This window comes from Octodon degus, unplaced genomic scaffold (genome assembly GCF_000260255.1).
Source record: "Octodon degus isolate 3935 unplaced genomic scaffold, OctDeg1.0 scaffold00022, whole genome shotgun sequence".
In the NCBI taxonomy this organism is placed as follows: domain Eukaryota; kingdom Metazoa; phylum Chordata; class Mammalia; order Rodentia; family Octodontidae; genus Octodon; species Octodon degus.
The window spans coordinates 9,093,762-9,121,097 of NW_004524598.1; the positions used below are offsets into that span (position 1 = coordinate 9,093,762).

Below are 27,336 nucleotides of genomic sequence, written 5' to 3' on the forward strand. Positions count from 1 at the left end.
AGGAGGAGGAGGAGGAGCAGGAGGAGGAGCAGGAGAAAAGAAAAAGCTTATATGGAATGGGAATGAGGCTCAGCAGCGCAAACACCTGCCTGGCAAGCTCAAGGTCCTAAGTTCAATTCTCCAGTATCAAAAGAAAGAAAAGTTTGTTCATCTTCTTCACAGAACTACGTATTTGAGATCTTTGCCTATTTTATTATTGGGTTGCTTGTTTTTTATTGAGTGCTAAGAATTCTCTATATATCCTGGTTATTAATCTCTTGCCAGATAAGATTTTACAAATATTTTATCCCACTCATTGAGTTGACTTTTTACTCTGACAATAGTATCCTTTATGCATAAAAGTTTTTAATTTCTTTCTTTTTTTTTTTTTTTTTTTTGGAACCAGGGATTGAACTCAGGCTCTTGTGCTTGCCAGGGAAGCACTTATTCTACTGAGCCATCTCCCCGCCCCTTGCCTACCTTTAATTTCTTTCTCTTATCTAATTGCTCTGGTAAGGACTTTTAGTATTATAGTCAAATATAAGTAGGAAGAATAGGAATCCTTACCCTATTCCTGACTTCAGAGAGTGAAACAGACATTTCTCTTAAGAATGACTCTGCAGTTTGAGAGTACTGGAGGGTTTGGGTCACTGAGCGTGGTTCGAGATCCTACCTGGAGCTGCCATCATGGGCATGTGCTTGGTCATTCTCAGAGTGGCCACTGTATACATCCACCAGTTCAGTAACAGCAGCAAGGAAAAAAGGATTGCCCACTTTCCCTACCTGTGGAGTTCGATGGAAAGAGACAGGCACATCTCTGGAGTTAGCCATTACTATGTGTCAAAGGGTTTGGAGAACATTGATTAAGGAAGCATTTTCCTGATTGATGGAAAAATAACTCAGTTACGGTCCTCTAACCCTGCTGGAAGCTTAAGCAGTATATTATGTGACGTGCAGTTTCATTTAGTGTGTTATATAATGCTTAATAAAAGCAAAATGAAAAACAAACAAACAAAAAAGAATTACTCTGCAGAACTTTGTCTTTTTATATTTTTTTAGCATATGTTTGCAATGATTACATTCATTGGAGGAGTTGATTTGCCATAACACATCCAATTCTTTCTATTTCTTCTTATTCTCCCCTCCCTCCCTCTATCCTTCCCACCTTCCCTCCATCTCTTGGTCCCAACCCCTTATAATGTGGCCATTATTTAAACTTTTTTTTCTGAGACAGGGTCTCGCTATGTAGTTCAGGCTGTCCTTGAATGCACCATGTAGTCCAGCCTGGCCTCACACTCGTGGCAGCCCTGCCTCAGTCTCTTGAATGCTGAGATTATTGGATGTAGCACCACACACATGTTTCTAGAATGAATCAATACTTACTGTCTCCTAAACTTTTTAACATGAGAAAAAAATTAAAAACATAAAAGGTCACCTACAAACTGCAAATCTAGAAGGAACCCTGTTAACATCTTTTGTATTTTCTTCTGGTCTTATTCTTAAACGTATGTTGAATACTAACTAGTTTGGGAATACTCTATGTACATAGTTTTGTAAGTTTGTTGGATTTATTAGGACATTGTCTACATGCTTACCTAAAGTCTACAGACTTATTTAATGATGCACAATGTGCTGCCAATTAAGCATCTCCTCTAGTTATGGAAAATAAAAATAGTAAGAAAAAATTAGAAGTGATACAGAATTTCACTGAAGTGATAAGAATTCAGTGATGGTTGTGATATTGCATATTGTTGGCTTCAAATTAATTGTTCAGATTACCAGATATAAGCATTCAAAATTGGTCAAAAAATTAAAAAGAAGAGAAAGAGTTTTAAGCATTAACTGTTCCTTTCAATAGACCTGTAGAAATCAGCAGTACAATTATCCAAGCTATCCTGAATATATACCCATGTTTTTCCCTTCCTTCTTTCTTTTCTCCTTTCCCTCATGTCAGTTGTTCCTTCCTTTTGAACCTTAAGTTCCTTTCACTTTATTATTATAAATATTCTTTAGGTATATCTTCGTCTATAACATAAAGATAATTAATAGTCAATATATGATTATTTTATTACACAGACTTCTGGTTGCTTCCTGGGTAGCTGGCAGTATAATTTAAAGCTTGGAATGTAATTGCCCACACTTCTTTTCCAAGTGGAAAGTGGACTCAGCATATACCCAATCATCCAAGTTAAATTTTATTTTAATGTGGCCTACACTTTTAAATGGCTCAGTTTCATGCAGTCTCTACCCCACAAGCTGCTAGTCATGTGTACAGAGGCTCCTGTTCCTAGTTCATGCTAATAAAGTAGAAATATGATAAATACAGACACCCGCAGGGTTAAGTGGGCAAGGCGCTTCGAATGGGAACGATGAAGCGGTGCTTGCACAACCCTGGGATGACTGCTCCTCTAAACAGTGTTCAGTGGGCACCTCATTCCCCTTTTCTCAACTCTGTCCTCACAAATAATTCATATTTTCACAAAAACATGGGAGGAATAGCTAGCTAGGACCCTACCTTCATGAATCATCCAGGGTAAAGATCAGAATGTTGTGACACTAGGCCATGTTTCTAGAATGAATCAATACTTACTGTCTCCTTAAGAAGAACAGAAACACAATCTGTCTGTACTGCAGGCCCCAGGAAATGCCAGCTCAGGCCCTGGGAGGGCAAACTGACCCTATCAGAGCCAGAAGAACCATTATCTGACATTGGCTGTCATACTAAGAAATTCACATATATTGTGACCCAAAAGGGTCTGACTGGGCGATTTCCATTTCCAGTTAAAAGAGTTCATGCTTGCTTTCTCTCTTCGAGTGTGGGTGGGAGGATGTGAGAAGAGAGAGAAGGGAAGAAAGGAACTCAGAGTGTATTTCTGAGAGCAGGTGACATATAGTGAAAGGCTGAGCTGGGTAATGTTAGTGAGATGAACAGGAGTGGGAGAGATGGAGCTCAGAGCTTGAAAGAGCTAGAATTGCCAGAATGTGCTCGGCTTCTGGGTGAGAAAGAAATCTCAGTTTTTAAAGTATACAATTGGGTCGATAATGCAGGAACCAGAGAGCAGGAGGAGGAGTGGCTTGGAGAACAGAGTTCAGTAGGACATATGGCCCTCGGCATACTCGCAAGATACCAAGAGATGCCTGTTGAGTTGCAGGAGATACAGGTGTGGAGCTCAGGAGAGAAACTGGAGCCACAACTGAAGACGTGAAGGTCCTGAGTTCAGTCTCACAAGAAAGTCCTCATGGTCAGAGGTGGACGAAGTGCTCAGAGAGATCACTGATCTCTTGAAATAAAAGTAAGATCAAAGACAGATCTTTTCTGGGATGCCTGCCTCTAGCTAGGTGATTTCTTTCTGAGCTTCCCCAGTTCTCAGCCACTCCTCTGCAGGAGAAGTCATTAGCATTGTTTTTATCTTTTTCTTTTTTTTTTTTTCATTATTTAGAGAATACTTTATTAGTTTCTGTAATCAAACTTACATAGACAAGACCTGACAAATTTAAAACAGTGCATTAACCCCCGTAGAAATAGCAAAAAAATTAAGTTTAACATGTCTAGACCAATATGGCTGCTGATTTCTGTACAATGCCAACTCCACATGGTTAAATGGGATAACTTTTTCCACAGTTAAGGTTTCCAAAATTTCAATGTCTATCTGTGTGTCTGTCTGTCTATCTGCCAATAATAGCAGTACGTTATGCATCAGTAGCAGCACCAGCTTTTCCAGGTCTTTTTCATCCCATTCTGTTTTCAGACTGAGCCCTGTAAGGCTCAAATCACACCATTTTCCTTTCTCTCATGGTCAAGTCCAATGCCCGGTACATGGAAATGCTCAGGACATGTTGGGCATAAGTAAATGAGGGAGGCCTACCCCCTGCTAATCCTGTACTTCATTAATTTATCCATTCATCCACCCAGTGTGTGCTGAGGGTACTCTGCTCCCCCAGTGTGGCAGGGGAGCTCTCCCCCTAAGGTGCTGACAGCCGAGTGTAGGAGACAGACATTCATCAGATAACTTTTGAAGCGCTTCTAGGACCTCTCATTTTAAAGATGAGGACAAAGCCCCCAAATGGACAAAAAAAAAAAAACCCCTGCCACAGTCCCCCAACCTACCTGGAGTTCCCCACCCCTCACTCTTCCACTTCCTCTACATCTTTCATCATAAAATCAAAACAGACATTTATACTGACAGATACAAAACTCAAATTTAACCATCAGAAAATGTTTTAGGAAGTTAAAAACTTGAACACCAGCTATTTCATAGGATTTATTTATTTATTTATTTATCAGAACTGGGGATTGAACTCAGGCCCTTGCACTTGCCAGGGAAGCACTTATTCCACTGAGCCATCTCCCTGGCCCCATTTCATAGGTTTTAAATTAACGTCTTCTCACTTAATCCTTACTACAACCCTGTGAAGTCCATGTTAGTGCCCTGTTTTACAGGAAATAGAGGTGCACAAAGATCAGGTAGCCCGTTGAGGTTAGCCCCTGGAGTGTGGCCCCTGTGGGGGCCCTGTCAAGCTGATGAATGCTGAGCCTGGGCTCCTACCATACTGTAAGCTGCCTCACAAGTAAGTGACACTGTAGGCAAGCAACTGGACCCTTGCGATGACAATGACAGCCTCCTGAGCACAGCAGTGGCAACTCACACCCTGCAGTGGGCTGCACCACTGTTCCTTTCCCCAACAACAAAGGGGGGCAGAAGAGGCCGGTAGAGAATTTCAATCAGCACCTTGACAGCGACAGTCACCTGGGCCTCTCCTTTGCAAACATTCTCTTTTTTATTTGTTTGGTTCTTTGGCAGATCATATTTCTAATCAGCTGTGGAAACGGTTTAAAAATGTTCAAACTCACATACACAGTGAATAGAATTTAATCACAAACAAAGCTTCCTCAGAAAGGTAGTGAGGTTGGTGTTGGAGACAGATGATATTTACGAGGTGAAAAAAGAGACCGTTCTATAGCAAGTAGGATAAATACAAGCTGAGGATTCTGTCAGCGTAAGTGGGAAAAATTCAGAGTTTAAACTGCAAAAAAGTAAGCCAGTGTATTCCAGACAGAAAGCATAGAAAGCTTGTATTCAGAACAACCCTAAAGTTCATATGGAGCTGAAGAAACCCAGAATAGCAAAAGCACTTTGGGGCAAAGCAGGAGGCATACCAATACCTGACTTCACACTATACTACAAAACAAAGTGATAAAAACAGCACAGCCCTGGAACAAAAAATTGTGGCTCAGTGGAACAGAACTGAGGATGGAGAAACTTTCCCAGACATATTCAACTATCTTATCTTTAATGAAGGGGCCAAAAGCTTATGTTGGAAGAAGATAACCTATTCAGCAAGTGGTGCTGGAAAGTCAGTGGATGTTTGCAAAAGATTGAAACTAGACCTTATCTCTTATCATACACTAAATTAAAATCAAAATGGATCAAAGATCTAAATGTTAAACCCACTAGAAGATAAGATAGGTAAAACCCTTGAAGACATAAGTGTAGGAAAGGATTTTCTAAACTGAAACTCAATTATACAAGAAATATCAGCAAGAATCAATGAACAAGGGCTGGCTAAATAGTTCAGCAGATGCAGGGGCCAGGGATTCAATCCCCTCGCCTGCTGTGCCAGCCCTGCCCCCCCCCCCCCGGGGGTGCATTGAGACAGCAATTGAGACTGGGCGTGGTGGTGCATGCCTGTAATCCCAGCTCTTGAGAGGCTGTAAACAGGCAGATTACTATGAGTCCGATCTAGTAGTGAGACCCTGAACACCCTGTCCCTAAAATACAAAAAAAAAAAAAAAAAGAATCTACCAATGAGATTATATCTGACAGAAAAAGATTTTGTTCAGGGTTGGCAAGATAGCTCAGTGGTCTAAAGTGACTGCTTAGGCAAGCATGCAGGGACTGCAGTTCAGTCCCCAGCACCACATGCCACAGCAGCCCTGCCCTCAGGGTGGGCTGGGTGGGCCACATAAATAAATAGATAGATAGATAGAGTGATAGAGTGATAGAGTGATAGAGTGATAGAGTGATAGAGTGATAGGGAATATTAACATAAAAAAAGGTTTTGCCTAGAAAAAGGATCAGTCAGTAGAGTAAAGCAACAATCTTCAGAATGGAAAAAATTTTTGCCAGCTACTCCTCAGACAGAAGACTAATAACTAGAGTATACAAAGAACTAAAAAAAAAAAAAAAATTAAACCACCTAAATTAAAGACCCAGTCAAAAAATGGGCAAGAGAAATGAACAGACATTTCACAGAAAAAGAAATACAAATGATCACCAACATCTTAAAAATGTTCAACATCTCTGGCCATTAGAGAAATGCAAATTAATACAATGCTAAGATTCCATCTTACTCCAGAAAAAAATGACAAAATCATTAGGAATTCAAGCAATAAAAAATGTCAGCATGGCTAGAATAAAAAGGAATTCTCCTGGATTGTTGGGGAGGATACAAATTAGTACAACCATTATGGAAATCAGTGTGGAGAATTCTCAAAGAACTGAAATTAGAAATTCCATCTGGCCCAGCTCTTCCTGGTAGGTGTCTTTCCCAAGGAGCTTAAGTCATTGTCCTATACTACAGCGATGCATGCACACCATGTTTATTGCAGCACAATTCATAATAGCTAAGTTCTGGAAGCAGCGTGTAGACCCATGAACAGGCAACCTGGAGAGAGAAAAAGTGGTGTCTATATGCTAAAATACAACTCAGCTATAAAGAATGACAAATTCTACACATCTGTGGGAAAAGGGTGTGCACCTGGAAAATACAATGTTGAGTGAAATAAACTATATATACAAGCTTAAATACCATATGGTATGACTCATTCGGGTGAGGCAAAGTACAAATGAAGAAAATAGTAAAGAATAGATAGAAAGGGACAAGGGATGGATCTCTCATGCTAGAGAGGTGGTATAAGGCAACAAGAGTGAGGGCTGAGGAGGAGGGAAGGGGAGATAAGAATGTGCCATGTACAGGAACCTAATAACCCTAATGAACGTGAACATAATGTGCCATAACATTGGCTAAGGCAAATAATGATAATAGGAATCAAAAATGGAATAGGGAAACTGGAGGAGAGCCGAAGGGCAGGAGGAGGAGATTAAAAAAAGAAAGGGACTGGTGAGACAGCTCAGGGGTCTAAAGCACCTGCATAGGCAAGCTTAGGCAGGCGCAGGGCACTGCGGTTAGATCCCCAGCACCACATGCTGCCCCAGCTCTGCCCCAGGATGGGCTGAGCTGGCAAAAAAAAAAAAAAAAAAGGAAAAAAGAAAGAAAGAAAGGTCCTGTAATATGTCAATGTAAACATCCCCGCACAAGATGATTGTAAACTACATGAACTTCAGACCTGTACAAATAAAATTTTAAAAAGTTGCAGGGTTTGATCGCTGATGTGCTGTTCCCGACCTGCCCCTGGGGTGCACTGGGACCGGGCACCTGTAATCCCAGCACTTGGGAGGTTGAAAACAGGAGAATCACTGAGTCCGATCTATGCAGTGAGACCCTGCAGACCCTGTACTAGACACATTTTTAAAAAGTTAAAAAGAAAAGATAATTAGAAAGAAAAAGAGAAAGCTTTTATTTAGGCATATGTACAAGGAGAAAAAAAAAATAATGGTCTACATTGGGATTTTACCTAAAAAGCAAATAGACAAAAATACTCTCAATACACCCTTATTTCTTCCCAGAGGGTAATGGTAGGTTAGGTTTATATGCTAGAAAAAAATCAGGTTGACTTAGGAACATGTGCCAGTGAAGGCAGCAGACAGACAAAAGACGGTCCCAAGATAGGCCAGAGCTGGGAGTCAGAGCCGGGCTCGTTGTCTCTGCCCTACACGGCCGCTGCTCACCGTTGGATCCACACAACACTCAGACCTTTCTAGACATGCACATCTTGGGTGTCAAGGAGAGTTCATGCTGTGCATTAATCGGGGATCTTCAGAGAGCAGACCAATCACATACTCATGTCTGTCTGTCGGTGTGTCTGTCTGTCTGTCGTCTGTCTGTCGGTTGGTCTAATCATCCATCCATCAATGAAGGAGAGAGATGGAGGAGAGATATAGATTAGGAAGCATGTGGGGGCTGCCTAGTCTGAAATTTTCAGGGCAGTTCCAGGCTGGAAGTACCACAGGAGCTGACACTGAAGCCTTGAGTATGAAGGCCAACTAATGGCAGAATTCCTCCTCTTGCGGGAAACTTCAGTCTTTTCTCTAAAGACCTTCAACTGATTGGACAAGGTAATCTACTTTGCTCAAAGTCCACTGATCTAAACCTTAATCACATCTTTAAAAATACCTAGAGTGGTGTTTTACCAAAAACTATGCACTACGGCCTAGCTAGGTTGACCAACAAAATCATCACACACATTCTAGAGGCTGTAAATTGAAAAGCAGTTTTTAATTATCAAAAATACACCAGGTAAGGAATGGAAAGAGACAAACTGTTTAAACCCAGTGAGGGCTGGCGAGATGGCTCAGTGGTCTAAAGCACCTACTTAGAACAAACTAAGCTAAGCTAAGTACAGGGACTGCGGTTCAATACCCCAGCACCACATGCCAGCCAGCCCCACCCCCTGGTGGGCTGAACTGGCCACACACAAAAAATAAATAAATAAATAAATATTAATGGGATAAAAAATTTTAAAAAATAAACTGAACTTCTTTAAAAAAATAAATAAATAAAAATAAACCCAGTGAAACATGCAGAGCACTCATTATGTGCAAAGGTGCACAACTTCAATAAAAATTCAAGAAACACAATTAAATAACAGTCTGAGAACACTCATTAAGTAAATAAAAAGCAAATGCACAGCTCCAGTGCTAGTGGGTCTCTGTGGAAACTGATACCTCTTTCAGTGGGGCTTTTAGCTTCCCTTTTAGCAAACAGGACTTTAACTGTGACCTCTTTCACATCTCATTGTATAGGCAAGCTTAGGCAGGCGTTTATTCCTGCCTAAGTTTATTCCAATCTGCCACTCCCAGTGCAACCCTTGGTGAAAGTAAAGACACTAAAACATATTAATAATTAACGGGGAGCCAAGGGGCCCTAAGTCCAGCCATGAAGAAGGCTTTCCAGAACAAAGAGGCTGACCCAGGGCCATACCCAGGTTTTATTCAGTGGAGGAAAAGTGGCTTGAGGAGGAATGACTGAGAATTATGGGAGGTAGGTGAGTACTGCAAGCTGGGTTAGGTGGGTGGCCTGCATTTACCTCTGCCATATGCAGAGAGGATATTCAGAGAAAGTGATTTGCATTATGCTATTGAGATAGTACCTAATGTTTCGGAGGTCTAGTACTTTAACTCTGGCATAATCTTTCAAGCCCCAGGAAGTCACAGACTCTATCTTGAAGCTGGATCCCAGCTGGCAGCATGGAGCACTGGCTCTTGGTCCTGTCTGGACCCTGCTCATATTAGAGAGCAGCAGGTGTAGGTTACCAGGGAAACACACATGCCACCTTCAAAGACCATCACCAGCACCTCAGCTGGACCAATATACATTGCTTAAGATCAACTGAAAGGATAAAGAGAAACCCTAGCCAGCTCTGTACATATCAAGACAAGGAAATAGGGTCAGGTTCAGCCAAAATGAAGATAATTGCTCTTCTTTCAAGGGGAACTGCTCAGGTGGTTCTCCACACCTCAGGGATTCTGTCACCTCTGGGGAAGGCCTGGAGTTCTCTAAGGTACTTCCTAGCCCAATCCTTCATTTCACAGCTGAGGAGAAAAATCTTGAGACCAGAAACTTAATAGGTCTCCCGTCAGTCAGGAAACCTGGGCTTTGGGACAGCAGGCTGGCTTCCTCACCGCCTGCTGACCTTCATTGCTTCAAAGAGTTGCACAAAGAGCAGAGTGTACAGAATGTCACAGCCGGGTGGGGAAACTGGGGGCTAGCACCTGCAATATCAGGTATGTAGCAAAATGAACTGAGGGAACTCCATCTTATGGCCCTTGTCCTGCTTGTCAGCCTCTCAGGAAAGATTCTCTGGCCACTTACATACAACAACTCCAGCTTCCATTGCCCCCTCCCTAGCCCCTTATCTGCTTATCATCAGAGCTTAGAATTTATGTCCCCTAGGGTAGAAAGGAGCCCAGGTTGTGTGTCCTTGAAGATTTCCTCTGAAGTACAGCCTGGGTACAAAGAGTTAACAGCCAAGCCCAAGAATTTCTCAGCAAGCCTAACGAGACAGTGGTAGGAAGACTTCTTACACATAGTAAGAACTGGCTTGGGACTTGGCACTACAGTATATTTTTTTCTGTGACCTTGTACAGGGCACTCGATGTCCTGGAGGCTGTTTCTTCTGTACTGCACAATCAGCTGTTGTAGAGAGCCCATTTTGGTCTTCGTTTCAGTCCAGGAAGTTTGTATTTGTAATCCCATGGATAAGTTATTGGAATCCCATCAAGTTAATTTCGGCAATAGTTCTTTTGTTTGTTTGTTTGTTTGTTTGTTTGTTTTTGTTACCTGGGATGGAAGTCAGGACCTTGTGCTTGTCAGGTAGGCCCTTGTGCCGCTGGGCTATCTCCCTGGCTTGCCAATTTAATTTTAATATGCCACTTCCAGTGCAACCCACAGTGAGAAAGAAAGACACTAAGGCATATTTGTAGTTTCGGGAAGCCAAGGGGTCCTAAGTCCAGCCATGGTGATGGCTATCTAGAACAAAGGTCTCAACTCAAGGCTGAACCCAGGTTTTATCCATTTGTGAAGAAGGGAGTGGCTTGAGGGTGAGTGACAGTGAGAATGGCCGGATGTAGGTGAGCGCTGTGAGCTGGGCTACGTAGGAGCCCTGAATCACCTCTGCAATGCGCAGAGAGGAGGATCTGCACAAGAGTGATCTGCATTACACAACTGAAATAGTATCTAATGTTTTGAAGTCCTGCTTTAGCTCTGATGTGTAATCTTTCAAGCCCCAGGAAGTCATAGCCTCTATCTCAAGGCTCAATCCCAGCCGACAGCTGGAGCATTCGTTGGCTCTTTGTCCCATATCAACTCGGCTCACACTAGGGATCAGTAGGTGAGGGGCTCCAGGGAAAATGCCTGCCATCTTCAAAGACTACCACCAGCACCTTGGCTAGACTGATATGCACTGCTAAAAGCCAACTGAAGGGATAAGGAAAAGTCCCAGCCAGCTCCGTACATGTCAATACATGGAAACAGGGTCAGGCTCAGCCAACATAGAGAAAGTTGCTCTTCTTTCAAGAAGAGTCATCCAGGTGGTCCTCCACAAGTTGTCTGTCACTTCAGGGTTGTTACTAGGATTTTGGGAGCCAGTGTATGTATACTTTGACTATTGTAAACTCAGTAAGCTCACAGAGACTCTGAGCTTCACTTATGCCATCCTGTGCTGGGCACAATGAGAAAAGTTTAGGCAGGTTTTTGTTCCTAGTGGTTTTCCTTGTTGGGAGGATAGTTTTATACTACACAGGCCCTGCAGCAATCCTTTCCTGCTCCACTAACCTGGAGGCTTCTCCTGGAAAGTGAGCAGGTTAGGGTGTCTCGCTCTGCCTGAACACACTTTGACCTGATGTCTCTGATGTGATTCAACACTGTAATGTTCCTGACTTTTTATAGCCAAAGTTCTAGAACCTGGCCAGCAGTAAGTCTGGAGCTTGGCCCCAGAAGTTTTCACAGTTCTCTTTGGTGACTATTAAGAAAGCATCTCTTTATCTCTGGTCTCTGGCCTTCCTTTTAATTTTGCTTTGAGGTCCTTCAGGTTTGTGAGATGTCATTCACCTGAGTCTGTAGGCCTGAGTCATATTTTTGAAAATTAGAATCCTCGACACTGGCTGAACAGTGGAATAGGAAGGCCGTGGATGGCTGTGTCCCACCCTCAGAGCCTCTGATTTATTTTTATTTTTTTTATTATTAATTTCATAGAGAAACAAATAGCAATGAGACAGTTTCAAAACCAATTTGTAGGCAATTTCAATAATTAATACATTGCATACTGTTGTCTTTGTAGTGGTTATTCATAGTACAGGATACAGACATGATATCCTGTCCAAACACTCTTAGTACAAATCTTTCTTTTCATTGAATTAAGAGAAAGTAGCTATATATCTATCTTATTTTGTACATACAGATACAAAATGGTCCTTCATTCATATCCCCTTTTTTTGTTTAGTTTTGTCAGAGAAGGGTATTCCATTGCCAATTAAATATTGTAGGTGAGAGCCTCTGATTTAGCTGCTCTGGGTGTGGCTTTGTGTCTGAAGTCCTCAGATGATTCCTCAGAGGACCAACCCAAGTCGGATGATCTCATGGCATGGCGTCCACTACCCTGGGATGTAATTAGTTTTATACCCTCTCAATTTGAAGAGTCTTCTCTTTGATAGGGAATATCAAAATAAAATTAGATTCTGTTAGCAGACTCTCAGTCTTATTGTCACTGTTAACAGTCCTGTCTTCTTCTCCAACCAGCAAATTCCTTCTCCTGATTTCCTTGCTAGATGGCACCTCTGTAGAGTTTGGTTAGTCTTTTACATGACTCATGAATCTCACCTCATCTGAGCCTTGGCTACCCTGACCCCTTTTTTTTTTTTTTTTTTTTTTTGTATTTCAGGGAAGGGTCTATGGGGTGTTCAGGGTCTCACTACTAGATAGAACTCATAGTGATCCACCTGTTTACAGCCTCCCAAGAGCTGGGATTACAGGTGCACACCACCATGGCCAGTCTCAATTGCCATCTCAGTGTACCCCAGGGGCGGGGCCAGCACAGCAGGCCCGGGGATCAAACCCCTAATGCCTGCTTGCAGGTGCTTTAACCCACTGAGCTATTTGGCTGGCCCCCCTGACCCATTTTTTAACAGTCCTCTGAGCTCTGAGGAACACAGTGTTGCATTTGTGCTTCTCCTTCTACATTCTGCCTCAGCTCTACACACTGCTAAAGAGCTCGAGAGAAGTATAAGGTAGAGTTCCTCCTCTACTGAGCTCATCTCACGGTGAGAGATAGAAAGACACTGCCATGCTGGATGGCACACATCCCATTGAAAGTACACAGGAGAAGAATTCAGTGGGAAGGAGAAAAACCTAGGAATGCTTCCAGGAGGAGGTGGCATGCCCTCTGGGGGTAAATGGAGCTGTCTGGGTAAGCAGGGGCATGACAAATGGTGAGGAGCACATTTCACGTGGTATACCAGAAGCAAAGCATAGAGATACTTGGCAGGGCTGGGGAGATAGCTCAGTGGGCTCAGCACCTGCCTGGCAAGCACAAGGACCCAGGTTCCTTCTGTAGAACTGTGTGCTGTGCCTGGCCCAGAAACTGGGTGTGGTGGCACACAACTGTCATTCCAGCACCGGGGAGGCTGAGACAGGAGGATCACTATGAGTCTGAGCTGTGAAGCAAGACCCTGTACCAAAAAATAAAAATTTAAAAAAAACTTTAATGATAGGGGCTGGGGAGATAGCTCAGTAGAATAAGCGCTTGCTTGGCAAGTGCAGGGTCCTGAGTTCAATCTCCAGTACCATAAAAAAAAAAAAAATTAATGATATAATTGGCAACTATGAGAAGCTGAAAGAGAGTGCAGCAGAGGCTGGACGGCAGGAGGAGCCTTAGAATGGATGCCTATGCCCAGCCTCTATGGACCTGACTTAGAGAGTGAGGCGTTTGAAGAGGACAAGTGGCATGATGGGACTGTCATTTCCCAGAGTTGGGGTAATGGATGGGTCAGAGGAAGGCAAAGCCAGAGAAGGGGAAGCCTGATGCTTCTTTTGTGAGGAATGCTGATGCATGAGGTGGTGGGAGCGGGACTGGAAAGAGCCTCTGCGCACACCAGAGAGCGGCACCCTCTGAGCAGATGCACCTGCCCAGTGCAGCCAGGCTGGATGCACGTGGGGTGCTCTCAGGGGCCCGGGCTGAGGGCGAGAAAGAGAGCATGATAGCAGGCTGACTTGGTTACCCACGCCAAGAGCTTACAGCTGCTCTGCTGGTGGCCGGCCACATGAGCCCCCCCCACGTCCTTCATCACAGGACCCAACCTCTCCCCCACCTCCTGGGGGGTTCACAGGACCATTGTGGGAAGCCATCACCCACACACAGACTTACTAGGAACTTACAAGAAGCAGATGCCCAGAGCTCCCACAGGTGGGAGCCTTTCATTTGATCCTAAGTGAAAACAAATGTTCCAAAAACACGCATCCTCTGGTTGGTGCCAAGAGCCGTGTCAAATGTTACCCTACATCATCATCTCAACGTGGGACAGGTCTGTTCTTCCTTCATAACTTTCCAGGGCCTCATTCAATACACACTTATTGGCACCAAGTTATTTGCAAGGTTCTAACTTCTGCACATAAAGAGAAGACAAGCTCAGACCATCTGTACTGAACCTGAATTTCTGCCAGGGGGAGGCAAGACGAGGGCCACCTGTGCTTCTCATTCCTGGAGACCGAGCCCTTGGCTCTGACTCCTGGTTCTATTGCTTTTAAAAGTTATGTAAATCCTCTGTATCTTAGTTTTCTCATGTATAAATTGGAGATAATAATAAGGCCTGCTTCACAGAGTGTTGTGAGGAAAGGCTTCATATATGTTATATGCGCTCACGTAATATCTAGCAGATAGTGAGTACTCCAGCAGTGTTAGCTGTTCCTATTATTTGTTTGGCGTTATACTGTATTTTAGTAAAGATTGTACTCCCCTCAAAAAAAGTTATACCCATGGCTGATAAAAAGATGCCAATGACATGAAAATATCCCGTAATCTTGAAACTTGAGTTGAAAAGCAAGTTACTGTGTGCTTTCTCTCTGAGGACCTCTATGGAACGGCAAGGATTATTGCCGAGTTCCTTACTTTTCCTTTATGCATGAGTCTCAGTTACCTTTCTCTCATTGTTGGGACAAAACAACAACACCCCAAGTTAAAGAAGGAAAGGTTTACTTAGCTCACAGTGAATGGAGGTTTCAGTCCAAACGGCTGGCCCCACGGCAAAGTGGTACATGGCAGCGGGCAGCGGCTCATGGTGGCAGAAAACAGCAAAGAGCAAAGGGAGGAGCAGCAGCTGAGGCAGCTAGCAGGCCTCTCTCCCTCCCTTCCACTGTATGCAGATTACCCACCCCAGGGTGGGTGTAGCACTCACACCCATAATACCAGTGCTGGATCATGAATTAATTACAAACTCTAGAAGCTGCCCCAATGACTGCATGAGGCCTGGGGGGAGGGACAACTAGACACAAACCATAAGAGCATGTATTGGGCAGGGTTTTAGTAGAGAAACAGATAAAGCACAAGATGTACAAATGTATGAGAAATGCCAGGATTGGCTTACCGTGGTCAGCCTGTTAAAGAGCCGGATGAGGAAGTGTGCAGAGGGCGCCTGCACACTGGAGGCTCAAGGGTCCAGTCCAAGGTCTGGAGCCCACTGCCGTGTCCAGGCAAGTTTGAGTCAGGAGGCTGATGGGGGTGGGATCTAAGACTGGAGGTGGGGAAAGCCCCCGAGAGCAGAGTCCCTTCCAGTGCCTTGCACAGAGCGGGACCAACAAAGTCTCAGCACTTGTTAAGTGAAACGAGGGAAGAACCAGCTCCTTAAGTTGGGTTCCTGAAAAGAGAGATGGGTGGGACTCTACAAGGAGGTCAGACAGAAAACAAACTTGTCCCGTGGCCCACCCCAGCCTTATTCTTCATGACAGGGATCAAACTCAGGGCTTCATGCATGCTCGGCAAGGGTCTGTCACAGAGCTACATCCCCTCACCCATTTTATCTTGAGAGAGAGTCCTTGGACTGGACCCTTCAGCTTCCAGTATGTGGACGGCCTTCTGTGCCAGAAGGTGCCAGGGCCCAAGGCCGAAGTTGGAGCATCTGCCTTGGAAGCCAGGCGATGATGTGCACACTGAAGGCCAACACTGGGGTCCCTCCAGAGTACAGAGGCCAGGCTGGCCTCCTCGCTTCCCATTTACTGTCCAGGTGACGAGCAGCTCTAGGGTGTGGAGTAGCTGAGCTGACTTAGTTAAGCCCTCAAACTTGTCAAGTGCACACAATCAACCACTACTATGCAAAATCTATTTTGTAATTGTTCTCACATGGGTAAACATTTAACAACAATGAGAAAGATGTTAGGAATCCTCTGTCTCAATCTTCTCCAGGCTAGAATCTAAGCATCGCAGAGGTAACAGTGACAGCCACTCAGAGCGGGACAAAGCTGTGTTGCCCATGTGCAGTTCTATCCAGTCCTGCTGGAAGTTCAGGGCAGAAGTGGGCCAATGCTCTGGAGACTAGGGTGGGAGGATTATGAGTTTAATGTCAACCCTGGCAATTTAGCAAGACTCTCTCTCAAGATAAAATGGGTGAGGGGATATAGCTCCATGGCAGACCCTTGCCGAGCATACATGAGGCCCTGGGTTCGATCCCTGGCATGAAGAATAAGGCTGGGGTGGGGGATGGGACAAGTTTGTTTTCTGTCCGACCTCCTTGTACAGTCCCACCCATCTCTCTTTTCAGGAGCCGACCTTAGGGAGCTGTTCCCTCGTTTCACTTAACAAGTGCTGAGACTCCGTTGGCCCAGCTCTGTGCAAGGCACTGGAAGGGACTCTGTTCTCGGGGGCTTTCCCCACCTCCAGTCTTAGATCCCCACCCCCTCAGCCCTGTAGAGTTCACACCTGCCTCTGCTCCATTTTGCTGCCGATAACATAATCCCTGTACATCTGCCCTAATGTGTCCTTGTCTATCAGTGGCGTCCCAGCAGGAAACAGCACTGCACTCAGAAGGCTTAACTAATGAGAGCGGAATGAAAGGACAGCTCACGGAGATGTGCGCGGAGAACTAACCAGGCATGCTGACACCGACGCTGGGGAGCGGGACGGCATGACCGCCCTGCGCAGAATCACACATCAAAGAGGCCAATGCCTGACATCAAAGAGGGGCGAGGATAAGCAATAAATAGCCTCACTTCTCCGTCCTCTTCCTGCTTCACCTGAAGCGTGACCCCATAACCAGCAGACGGCAGGGCCAAGAGAAACCACCTCTCTAGGTTGCAATGCACGGCCTTTAAGAACTAACCCCCTGCAAGAGCCGGGGCAGTTTCAGGCCTGGGTCCGTGGGTGAGGGGAATGTTAAGCTGCACTTCCTCAAATCAGCTTTCTAAATAATTATTTTTCCAGGCCCTGTTCATGTGGGTAGTTGGCAAATGTTCATTGCAACGGTAACCGAACAAACTAAAATTTCATCTTTTCGTACCTTATTCTGGTTAAATTTGAGGCCAATTTGGAGGACCCAAGGGGTGCTTTGATGGTTTGAGTACCTTACTGTCTATAGAATGCCTTTATTTTTTATTTTCACAGTAGGCCTCAAAGACAGAGACGAGAAGCACATGACGATGCCCACAAGCAAGGCAGGTATGGCCCTCAGTGTGTGTGAACTGTTCTAAATGGGTGTCTAAGGGCCGGCCAGATAGCTCAGCGGATTAAAGCACCTGCTTAGGCAGATGCAGGGACCAGGGTTCAATCCCCCGTTTGCTGTGCTGGCTCTACCCCTGTGGTGCACTGAGACCGAGATTGAGACTGGGCATGGTGGCACGTATCTGTAATCCCAGCGCTTGGGAGGCTGAAAACAGGAGGATCACTACAAGTCCAATATGTGTAGTGAGACCCTGTACACCCTGTATTAAATACAAATAAATAAAAATAAAATGGGTGTCTTCCTTGCACCTATAATGATTTTCAGCAAGCAAAGGTTGTGGCCAAGAGGAAGAGAGACTAAAAGGAAGTAGACATCCCGGATCAGGCTGCCAGGGAGGGGGGTGGGGCAGCAGCGTTTCTCACCCTTGCTTGGTGTTCACAGCTGCCTACTCAGGTCCACAAGCAGGAGGCTGACCCTCCTGGGCTCCCAGGGGCACCTTCTTCCTTGCAGAAGGATGTTCTTTGGCTCCTTCCCTTTACCAACCACTTTCTAGTTTCAAAATTCCTCCAGTACACACTATCCCTTTCAATCCTCTCATCCCAATCCAGCCACAAAGTTCTACTTTTAGCCAGCTGGGAAAACTAAGTCTCAAGAAAGCAAACAAGTGGAGTAGACGCAGGCAGCTGTAGCAGGCAGCTTTGATAAGGCCCTGAAGGCTGGGCTGAGCCAGCCACCCAGGAGGAGCCTGGGCACTGTGTGCAGGAGGAAATGCTCGTGGCGGACCCTCCCTGTGCTGGCTCCTGACCCATAGCATCAGCAGCTTTGACATCGAGTTGGTAATGCAAATTCTTGGGCCTCATCCCAGATCTACAAGTCAAGCACTGCAGGGAGCAGGGAGGTTAGTAATGCAGGTTCTGACCACCTGCCAGGGGCAGCGGTCAGGCCAACGCCCAGAGAGCAGGCCTGTGTGGCTCCGTACTCAGGAGGATGCAGCCTTCTGTCAGCACAGGGAGGAGCTAGGAAGATAACTACTTCTGAGGGCTCCAAGGTGGTGCTTATGAGTAAATGGAACATGGTCAAGGCCACTGAAGTTTTGCTTGTAATGGCAAAAGAGTGTGAGTGACTCCAGGTTGTCTATCATAGCTGATGGTGTGTCCTTTCCAGAAATCTATGCAGCAAAAAAACCTCATGGCAGAGTCAATACAGGAAAGCAGGGTGCAGAAGAGTTTATACAACATGAACTGTGTTAAAAAGGGAGAGAACTAAGAGTATACATTTATATTTACTTATCTCTATAAGAAACTTTGGGTCAGCAAGATATCGAGATAGCTCAGCAGATTAAGTACCTGCTTTGGCAAGCCCAGGGACCAGGGTTCAAAGCCCAGCCTCCCATGCCATGCCAGCCCTGCTTCCAGGGCACACTGAGCCAGTGACCAAACCCAGGGGTGGTGGAACATACCTGTAATCCCAAGGCTGGGGAGACTGAAAACAGGAATATTACTACAAGTTTGAGCTGCAGAGTGAGACACTGTACCAAATACATAAAATGAAAAAAAGGAAGAAACTTGGATTTTTATACTGCAAATGTATGAATAAAAGTTAAAAAGAGGGCTGGTGAGATGGCTCAGTGGTCTAAAGCACCTACTTGGAACAAGCTTGGGAAAGCACAGGGACCGCGGTTCGATCCCCCAGCACCACATGCCAGCCTGCCCCGCCCCCTGGTAGGCTGAGCTGGCCACACATACACACATACACACACACAATAAGTAAATAAATAAATAAATAATTGTTTAAAAAAAAAAAGTTAAAAAGAGGGCGGGATAGCTCAGTGGACTAAAACACCTGCTTAGGCAGAGCACAGTGGGCAGGTTCAATCCCTGGCCTGCTCTGCCAGCCCCGCCACCAGGGCATGCTGAGATGGCAAACAAGACTGGGTGAGGTGGTGTGCACCTGTAATCCCAGTGCTTGGGAGGCTGAAAACAGGAGAATCACTATGAGTCCGATCTATATAGTGAGACCCTATAGACCCTGTACTATATACATTAAAAAGAAAGAAAAAAGGAAGGAAAGAAGCTCTAGACACATAGACCAGAAAATCAGTAAGAGGGCTGGTGAGATGGCTCAGTGGTCTAAAGCACCTACTTAGAACAAGCTAAGCTAAGCAAAGCACAGGGACCACGGTTCAATCCCCCAGCACCACACGCCAGCCAGCCCTGCCCCCTGGTGGGCTGAACTGGCCACATACAAAATAAATAAATAAATAAATAAATAAATAAATAAATAAATGAAAATCAGTAAGAATAACCCCTGCTTTGGCAAGAGATGGGGAGAGGATGGGGTACAGAGGCAGAGGGAGTAGGTAGAAGGGGAGGCTTACTTTTGACTGCAAGTTACTATACATTGTCACACCCTGTAGATATATTACCTGTTTATAAGAAGTGAAAGAGCTGGGGAGATGACTCAGTAGAATAAGTGCTTTCCTGGCAAGCACAAGGGCCTGAGTTCAATCCAGGGTTCCGTCAAAAAAAAAAGAAGGAAGAAGTGAAAGTAAGTAAAGTTACCCTAAGTGCAATTCAGAGGCTACCTCACAGAATGGGGCCAGGGCAGGTGATGGGAGATTAAGTCCCCTTTCCCCTCCACAGTGCAGCCAAGACAGATCCAGGGTCCCCGGCCCAGCCACTGGCTTCCCCTCCAACCCACTCCCCAGGGCACTACAAGACCAGAACAAGTAGTTGTCAGTCTTGGCTACACATTCATATCCCCTGGGAAGACCCCACCCCATTGGACTAGGACTGCTGGGGATGATACCCACAGCTCAGCTCACGCTAGTATACTCCCAACCAGGGGAGCTATTGTTTTTATTTTTTAATTGATTAATTAATTAATTCATTCATTATTTGGTACAGGATCTCACTATGCAGATGCCGGCAGGGCATGCAGTACCAGCCATTGAACCTGGGCTTGCCAGGCAGGTGCTTAGACTGCCAAGCTATCTTTCTGGCCCAGGGAGTTTTTAAAAAATCTCATTTTCCAGACCCTATTCCAAGAACCCCCAAATCAGAATCTCTGAGGTAGGGTCTGGGCATCTTTATTTTAAAAACTGCTCCACTGTAGTTAAGAATCGCTATCTTGGGCTTTGTGGGTCAGTTTACTTATCCAGGAAGCTGGAGAAAGGGACAGGAATTCTCCAGCAGCTACAGGAAGAACTGACACATCTTGCCAGACTTGTCAGAATCACGTAGGAATGCCAAGGGATTTTATCTGTCTTGGTTAGAATGTGCTCTCCACCTGTTTCTTCCCTGGCCCTCGGCAGCCCAATTCTGAAGCGCAGCCCTGACATCACCAAGTCACCGCTGACGAAGTCCGAGCAGCTGCTGAGGATAGACGACCATGATTTCAGCATGCGCCCTGGCTTTGGAGGTAAGAAACACACGCCTTTCGGATGTGTCTTCTTCTTAGGGTCCTTCTAGCTGTCCACGGGTAGAAAGTCAAGGCCAGGGGTGGGGAGATGGCTCAGCAGAATAAGCACTTCCTTGGCAAGCGCAAGGGCCTGAGTTCAATCCCTGGTTCTACAAAAAAAAAAAAAAAAAAAAGAGAGAGAGAGAGAGAAAGAAAGAAAATCAAGGCCAGCAGCTGCTGGGCTCTGCTCTCCCCAGATCAGGTAGATAAAGCCCCAGGCTCGCAGCACCTTCTGAGTGTCTGCCCTCCCAGCTCTGGCTCTGCTGAGCACACACTCGGGAGCACCTGCCACTGGCAGCCAGGCTAGGCTGGCCAGGTGCTCCCCAGGCCTCTGCTCCTGAGGACAGCCCTAGTCAGCAAGACCAACATCCAGCTGGGGGAACACGGGGCAGCTGCAGCCCAACGCTTCCTCCTGAAAATATCTTGAAATTTAGTCCAACAACCTTGGGCTGTTTGCCCTCCTCTAGAAGCTGACAGATGAGCTCTGTGCAAGGGTACAGTGTGGTCTGCTGGGTTTAATTAGATGAAAATAGCTTGAGAAAATAATGATTCAGTGCAGAAAAATGCCAAAGCCCTTAAGGCTTAGCCTGCAGCTGCTGGGTTTCTGCCTGCTTAGTGTCAAAGAGGGTTTTCCTCCTTTATGGGCTTTAGATATTTTTCCTAGAGAAAAAAATTGCTTTAGAACTCATTCTCATGCCTTTATTTTTTCCGGTGAGCTTCACCCAAAGGACAAGTAGATTCTGGAAGGGAATCTCTACTCCATAATCTGTTGTTGCCGGATTCGACTCCCCTTTTCAATCTATGATTCAAGGGCATTCCATGCCTGCCCCACATCCTGGAAGTGGGGGAAACGGGCCAAATCTATTTATGAAGCTTTTTTATTTCTCATCTTTAAGTTTGTGCCATCCAGAAATAATACCAAATCTAAAGTTTTTAAAGGCCATTCTGATGCATTGTGCTGTTCCGTTATGTAGCAAGGATGCAGATCTATGTTTGACAAGTGATTTGAATCTGACTTTAGTTCCAGGTACTGTTACCAAGCAGTGCCGCTCACAGCCGGGCAAGAGCCACTGGCTTCTGTGAGGAAAGAGGGTGAAGGACGGAAGTAAATACAGAAAATAAATGGGTGGCTTCGTACCAAGGAACAAGTCCTTAGATCCGACCCAGCCTTTGCCTAGGTCTTTATCATGAGTATATGAAACAAAAGTTGAACGCTACGTAGTGACCTCATTGTTTTAGAATCATCTGGATGATTTAGACTAAAACACGATGGGAGGGAAACAGAGAGGCCTTGGGAAATTCCAGGGAGCCAACCCGCAATTGCGTCTTGGTTTAAGTTCAGGTTGGCATGACCAAACCTTCAAATCTGACATGACTCTGAGTTCAGGTTAAATACTTGTTTGCCTATGTTTATAGTGCATGGCATGGTTTAAATATACTTCCAAATTTTTAATTTTTAATTTCTTTTTTTTTTTTTTTTTGGCGGAACCGGGGATTGAACTCAGATCCTTGCGTTTGCCGGTCAAGTGCTTATCCTATTGAGTCATCTCCCCGGCCCCAAATTTTTAATTTCTTGATTGATTTAAAAGTGAATGTACCTGGGCTGGTGAGATGGCTCAGTGGTCTAAAGCACCTACTTAGAACAAGCTAAGCTAAGCAAAAGCAAGGGACCGCGGTTCAAATCCCCCAGCACCACATGCCAGCCCCCAGGTGGGTTGAGCTGGCCACACACACACACAAAAAAAAAATAAAATAAATAAATTTTTTTAAAAAAGGTGAATGTACCACATGCTGCACTGGCCCCAACCCCGGGGCAAGCTAAACCAGCGACTGAGTCTGAGTGTGGTGGTGCATGCTTAATCCCAGCATTGGGGAGGCTGAAAACAGGAGGATTACTATGAGTCTGAGCTGCATAGTGAGACCCTGTACCAAATACATAAATGAAAAAAAAAAAGTGAATATAAAGGACAAGATAACAAAGATTTTTTCTACTTTTATATATTCATAAAAAGGGTGTGGTTTAAAGTTCAAGAGAAAGAATAAATACTCTTGCTACCCTGTGCGCAGGCCCAGCCATTCCCGTTGGTGTGGATGTGCAGGTGGAGAGCTTGGACAGCATCTCTGAGGTTGACATGGTAAGTGCTGCCCTGACAAGCGCTGTGGGCAGGGAGCTACACATGGGTCTGTCCCCGCTGGGCCCCCGTGCGCCTGCAGCTCCTTGGCCTCGTATTTCCCCTGGGAGGGGGAACCTCATTCATTTTATAGATGGTCCAGGCCAAATGATGACACTCGCTGAAAGCTGCTTCCTGGTGTGGGCCAGGGCCAGATGACAAGCTTGATCTTCCCACCCCCGTGCCCAGGTTCTGCTATCAGGACGCCTATTCTGTGCAAAGGCTCTCAGATGGGAAAAGCACGGCCTAAGACTGGGCCACCAAGTAGCCAGGCCAAGCTGATTCTCTGTGGAGCTCTACAAATGCAGAAGCAAGAGTACTCTCCTTTATTCCAATTTGGTGGAGTCAGATAAAACACGGACTATTTCACGCTGAACTCATAGGACTTCTTAGGACATCACCTTTGGTTTTGGCTCCCCAAGAAGCAGGCCTGAGACGAGCATTGTGGCATAATTAGTTCTATTTGGAGGCATTCCTGGGAACACTAAGCAGGGCCAGGAAGTGAGACAGGAAAGAGGAAGAGGCAAACAGGGTTGTGCTGTCAAGCCAGCCACTCCTCTGGGGCCCAGTCTGACTGGGACTCTCCAGGAAGGAGCAAATAGACCACTGAGAGTTAAGGGAGCTGGAGCACTAACCCACCGCCTTCTTCTCTGGTGGCTGGAGTGCGTTGGTGTCACAGCTTGCAGCTTGAGTGTCAGTGTGGGCAGCAGCAGCTTCCCCACGGTACAGGCCAATGGCAGGGTGGCATGGGCTCCTGAACACCATCAGCTGCAGGCCTCCAGCTGAACGCCTCCCTGTTAGCGTCCTCTTTCCCTTGTAGGATCGAGAAGCAAGGCCTGGCTGGGCTCAGTTTCATTCCCAGCCAAGCAATGGCTTGACCTGGGCACAGAATCCCCCACTGACCCTGTGTGGCTTCCCTCTGCCCTCTGCCCCAGGACTTCACCATGACCCTCTACCTGAGGCACTACTGGAAAGACGAGAGGCTGTCTTTTCCGAGCACCAACAACCTCAGCATGACATTCGATGGCCGGCTGGTAAAGAAGATATGGGTCCCCGACATGTTCTTCGTGCACTCCAAGCGCTCCTTCATCCACGACACCACCACTGACAATGTCATGCTGCGTGTCCAGCCTGACGGGAAGGTGCTCTACAGCCTCAGGTGAGAGGAAGGCAGGTCCCATAGCTTTGCAGAGACGGACGTCACCTCACACCAGCCATTTTGCTTTTGGGCTTTGAGTGTCTGACTTTTCAGCACCTGCCAAATTTGTCAACATCAAGGAAAACCAACTTTACATATGACTAGAAATTTTAAAGGATTACTCAAATTAGAAAGATATTTGGGGAATTTTCTCAAGGTATTTATGGCCTATGCCTTATCCTAGATATTTTAAGATTTTAAAGTTTCCTTTGATAAAAATAATTTAACTTTATGTGGTGGCACTTTCCTACAATCCCAGCATTGCACAGGTTGAGACAGGAGGATTCCAAGTTTGAGGCCAGCCTGAACTACATAGTGAGACCCTGCCTAAAAACAAACAAACAAACAAACAAACAAACAAACAAAAATCCCTTTTCTGATCTCTGGTTCCCAGTTTTTGGGCAAACACTTAGGATTTTAGTTTTTAAAAAATCTTTTGCCCCATCTTGCCAGCCACAGGCCTGGATAAACTTTTTCTGTCCTGAAAAACTATGGGGGACTGCAGAGATAGCTCAGTGGACTAAGCGCCTGCTTAGGCAAGCACAGGGACCAGGGTTCGATCCCCAGCACCACATGTCTGCCAGCCCTGACCCTGGGCACTCTGAGCTGGCCACAGAGACCAGGAGATGTGGTGGCACATGCTTGTAATCTCAGCACTGGGGAAGCTGAAAACAGGAAGACTGACTCCGAGTCTGAGCTGCATAGTGAGACCCTGTGCCAAATACATGACATTAAAACAACAACAATGGGGGCCGGGGAGATGGCTCAGTAGAATAAGCACTTCCCTGGCAAGCACAAGGGCCTGAGTTCAATCCCCGGTTCCACCAAAAAAAAAAAAAACAAAACCAAAAACAAAAACAAAGCTATGGAGCTCTGGGTCACCTTATGACACTAAATGATGCTATGAACATCACTTTTATAAAGTCTAAAATCTTTCCTTCTCATGAATGTAGATGCCTTACAAATGTTTCACTGCCTCTGGAGTCCTGAACCACAGCAGTTTTCTCTCAACCCTGCATGCAGCATGATGTCATTTTCCTAGGAGGATGGGAAGGAGGTAGAGAAGCTCAGGTCCTCGTGGAAAAGGCATTCAGTCACTTGTGAGTGACTCCTCCTGTGCGGCACAGACATGCAGTTCAGGTTCCTGGACGCTGCTTTGGCCTGTGCCTTGGTGACTGTGAAAGACGGGCCCCTCCCACCTCTAATGTCTAAGAAGAGACATCCTGTGTGATCACACGGTGTATCTTTGGAGTCAGGGATGGTGAGGCTGAGTTTCTTCTCAGATATCACAAAGGAGTATTTACCCTGACCCCTCAATACTCACCCTGGCCTGACATCCAAGCAGTTAGCTACCAGCCTTAGAGAGAGATGATGGAATTTTCAAGGCTTAAAATAGCGTCTCCTGTCGAGGCCAAGGATGTAGGGCACATTCTCCCTGGAGCCCTCACTTCTGACAGGTTGTCAAGGTATGATAAGGTTAAAAGCCACCCACACAACTGTGGAGCAGCTCCAGAAAGGCAAAGAATGAGAACATAAAACACGTGACCATTGGTGTACTGACCTGCTTGCCTTGGGGAAGTACACAAAGAGTTTATTATAAGCATTACTGAAATAAAGCCTACTATTTACCAATCAAGTAATACTAAGAGTAATATATAATACTCTTTATTATAAATTCCATATACATATAATTGAAACATGAGTACTTGGTTTTTCTTGTCAAAATGAGAACCAGCGTTTATAATTCTATCACCAATGATAGTTCTGCAAAGGCAGACTGTGAGTACATGTTTGTATTCATTTTTCCCTATGATGTGATTGACAAGTGAGGGTAGACTGGATGAATACTGGTTGGATTTTGTGCGTGTTACTAAGACAAAAACAGAACAATGGCGGCCTATGCTGGAACTCTACTCACTTATCAAATAAGCAGTATTTTGTCTAAGCTGGAAAACACTTCAAATATAGAAAGAAAGAATATGTCCTTATTGTGCTGCACCATTAACACTCTAACAATATTAGGCACAAATTACGTTTGATTTTAAGGTGTTTTCTTGGTCTAGACAACTAATAGGCCAATAAATCAAGCCGTGGTGTGCTGATCCATGTAGAGCAGATATTCCCACCACAGATCATTCAAGGGGCCAACCTGATGACCCAGAAAGCAGAGCCGGGGAAGGCGTGGGCAGCACCGTACGCGTGGCTCTCCCGCCCGTGGGGCCCAGGAGACAGGAAGACGGACTTACACAATTAGGAACTGATGAGCTTTGAGTGCTATGACTTTTTTTCCCCAATGTAACAGTCTGAGTCCATTTATGCTGACATAATACCTGAGTATGGGTAATTACAAAGAACAGAGATTTAAGTGGACACAGGGGCAAATGCCTGTAATTCCAGCTACTTGCAAGGCTAAGTAAGGCAGGAAGCGCCCATGATTGAGCCCAGTTTGGGCAACTTAGTGAGATCCTATATCAAAATAATGATAATAGTAGTAGTAGTAATAATAATAATAATAATAATAATAATAATAATAATAAGCTGAAGGGAAGCTCAGAGGTAGAGCACTTTCCTGGCTTGTGAGAAGCCCTGGATTAATCCCTAGTACACAGAAAAATAATTAAGTGAAAAGAATGGAAATTTATTTTCTCAGAGTTCTGGAGGCTGGGAAGTACAAGACGCAAGTGTCAGCAGCTTTGGTGCGTGGTGAGGGCCTGTTCCTCACTGGTAAGGAAGAGAGACGGGGGAAGAAAGCCAGCAGGCTTCCTTTAGTTCTTCCTCAGGGCACTAATCCCATCCAAGGGGGCAGAGTCCTCATGGCCTAGTCACCTCCCAAAGACCAGCCTGGCCTCTTAATACCTTAATACCTAGCTTCTTCAACTTCATAGTTTCGGTTCTAACAAATGGATTTTGGAGGGACACATACACTCAAACCGTAGCAACAACTTATTTAATTTTAATTTTCAGGAATAGCTCTGCTCAGCAACTGACTTTCAGGCTTCTGAAAAATCTAGCAAGTGTAAAAGTCTAGTTTGGTGCACCGCTGGTGTGATCACAAGAAGCAGGACAGAGGAAATGGGAGTGGGGACCCCTATGTGTCCAGGAAAACTCCAGGGAGCTTCACCAAGAGAGACCCTTCTCTCCTGTCTTTGTGCCCCCAAAATAGATGATTTTATTTCTCTCTCTCTCTTTTTTTTTTTTTTTTTTT

General features: G+C 45.3%; 2 protein-coding genes across 4 annotated transcripts in view; both read left to right on the forward strand.

Moving 5' to 3' along the window:
* LOC111815841 (NADH dehydrogenase [ubiquinone] 1 alpha subcomplex subunit 1-like) overlaps window positions 1–924 on the forward strand; it is a 2,317-nt gene extending 1,393 nt beyond the window's left edge. The window contains exon 2 of the mRNA XM_023711908.1: window positions 635–924. Within this exon, the coding sequence (XP_023567676.1) occupies window positions 635–846 (212 nt within the window). The 3' untranslated portion in view covers window positions 847–924. The remainder of the gene's footprint in view (window positions 1–634) is intronic.
* Window positions 1–27,336, forward strand: part of LOC101583468 (gamma-aminobutyric acid receptor subunit rho-1) — a 50,035-nt gene that overhangs the window by 6,703 nt on the left and 15,996 nt on the right. The window contains exons 2-5 of one of the 3 annotated variants that reach the window (XM_004628211.3): window positions 17,249–17,299; window positions 20,617–20,723; window positions 22,830–22,897; window positions 23,869–24,092. In XM_004628211.3, coding sequence (XP_004628268.1) covers window positions 17,249–17,299; window positions 20,617–20,723; window positions 22,830–22,897; window positions 23,869–24,092 — 450 coding nt within the window. Of the gene's footprint in view, window positions 1–17,245; window positions 17,300–20,616; window positions 20,724–22,829; window positions 22,898–23,868; window positions 24,093–27,336 lie in introns of all 3 variants that reach the window. The other 2 variants (XM_004628210.3, XM_004628212.3) reach the window with 2 other exon arrangements.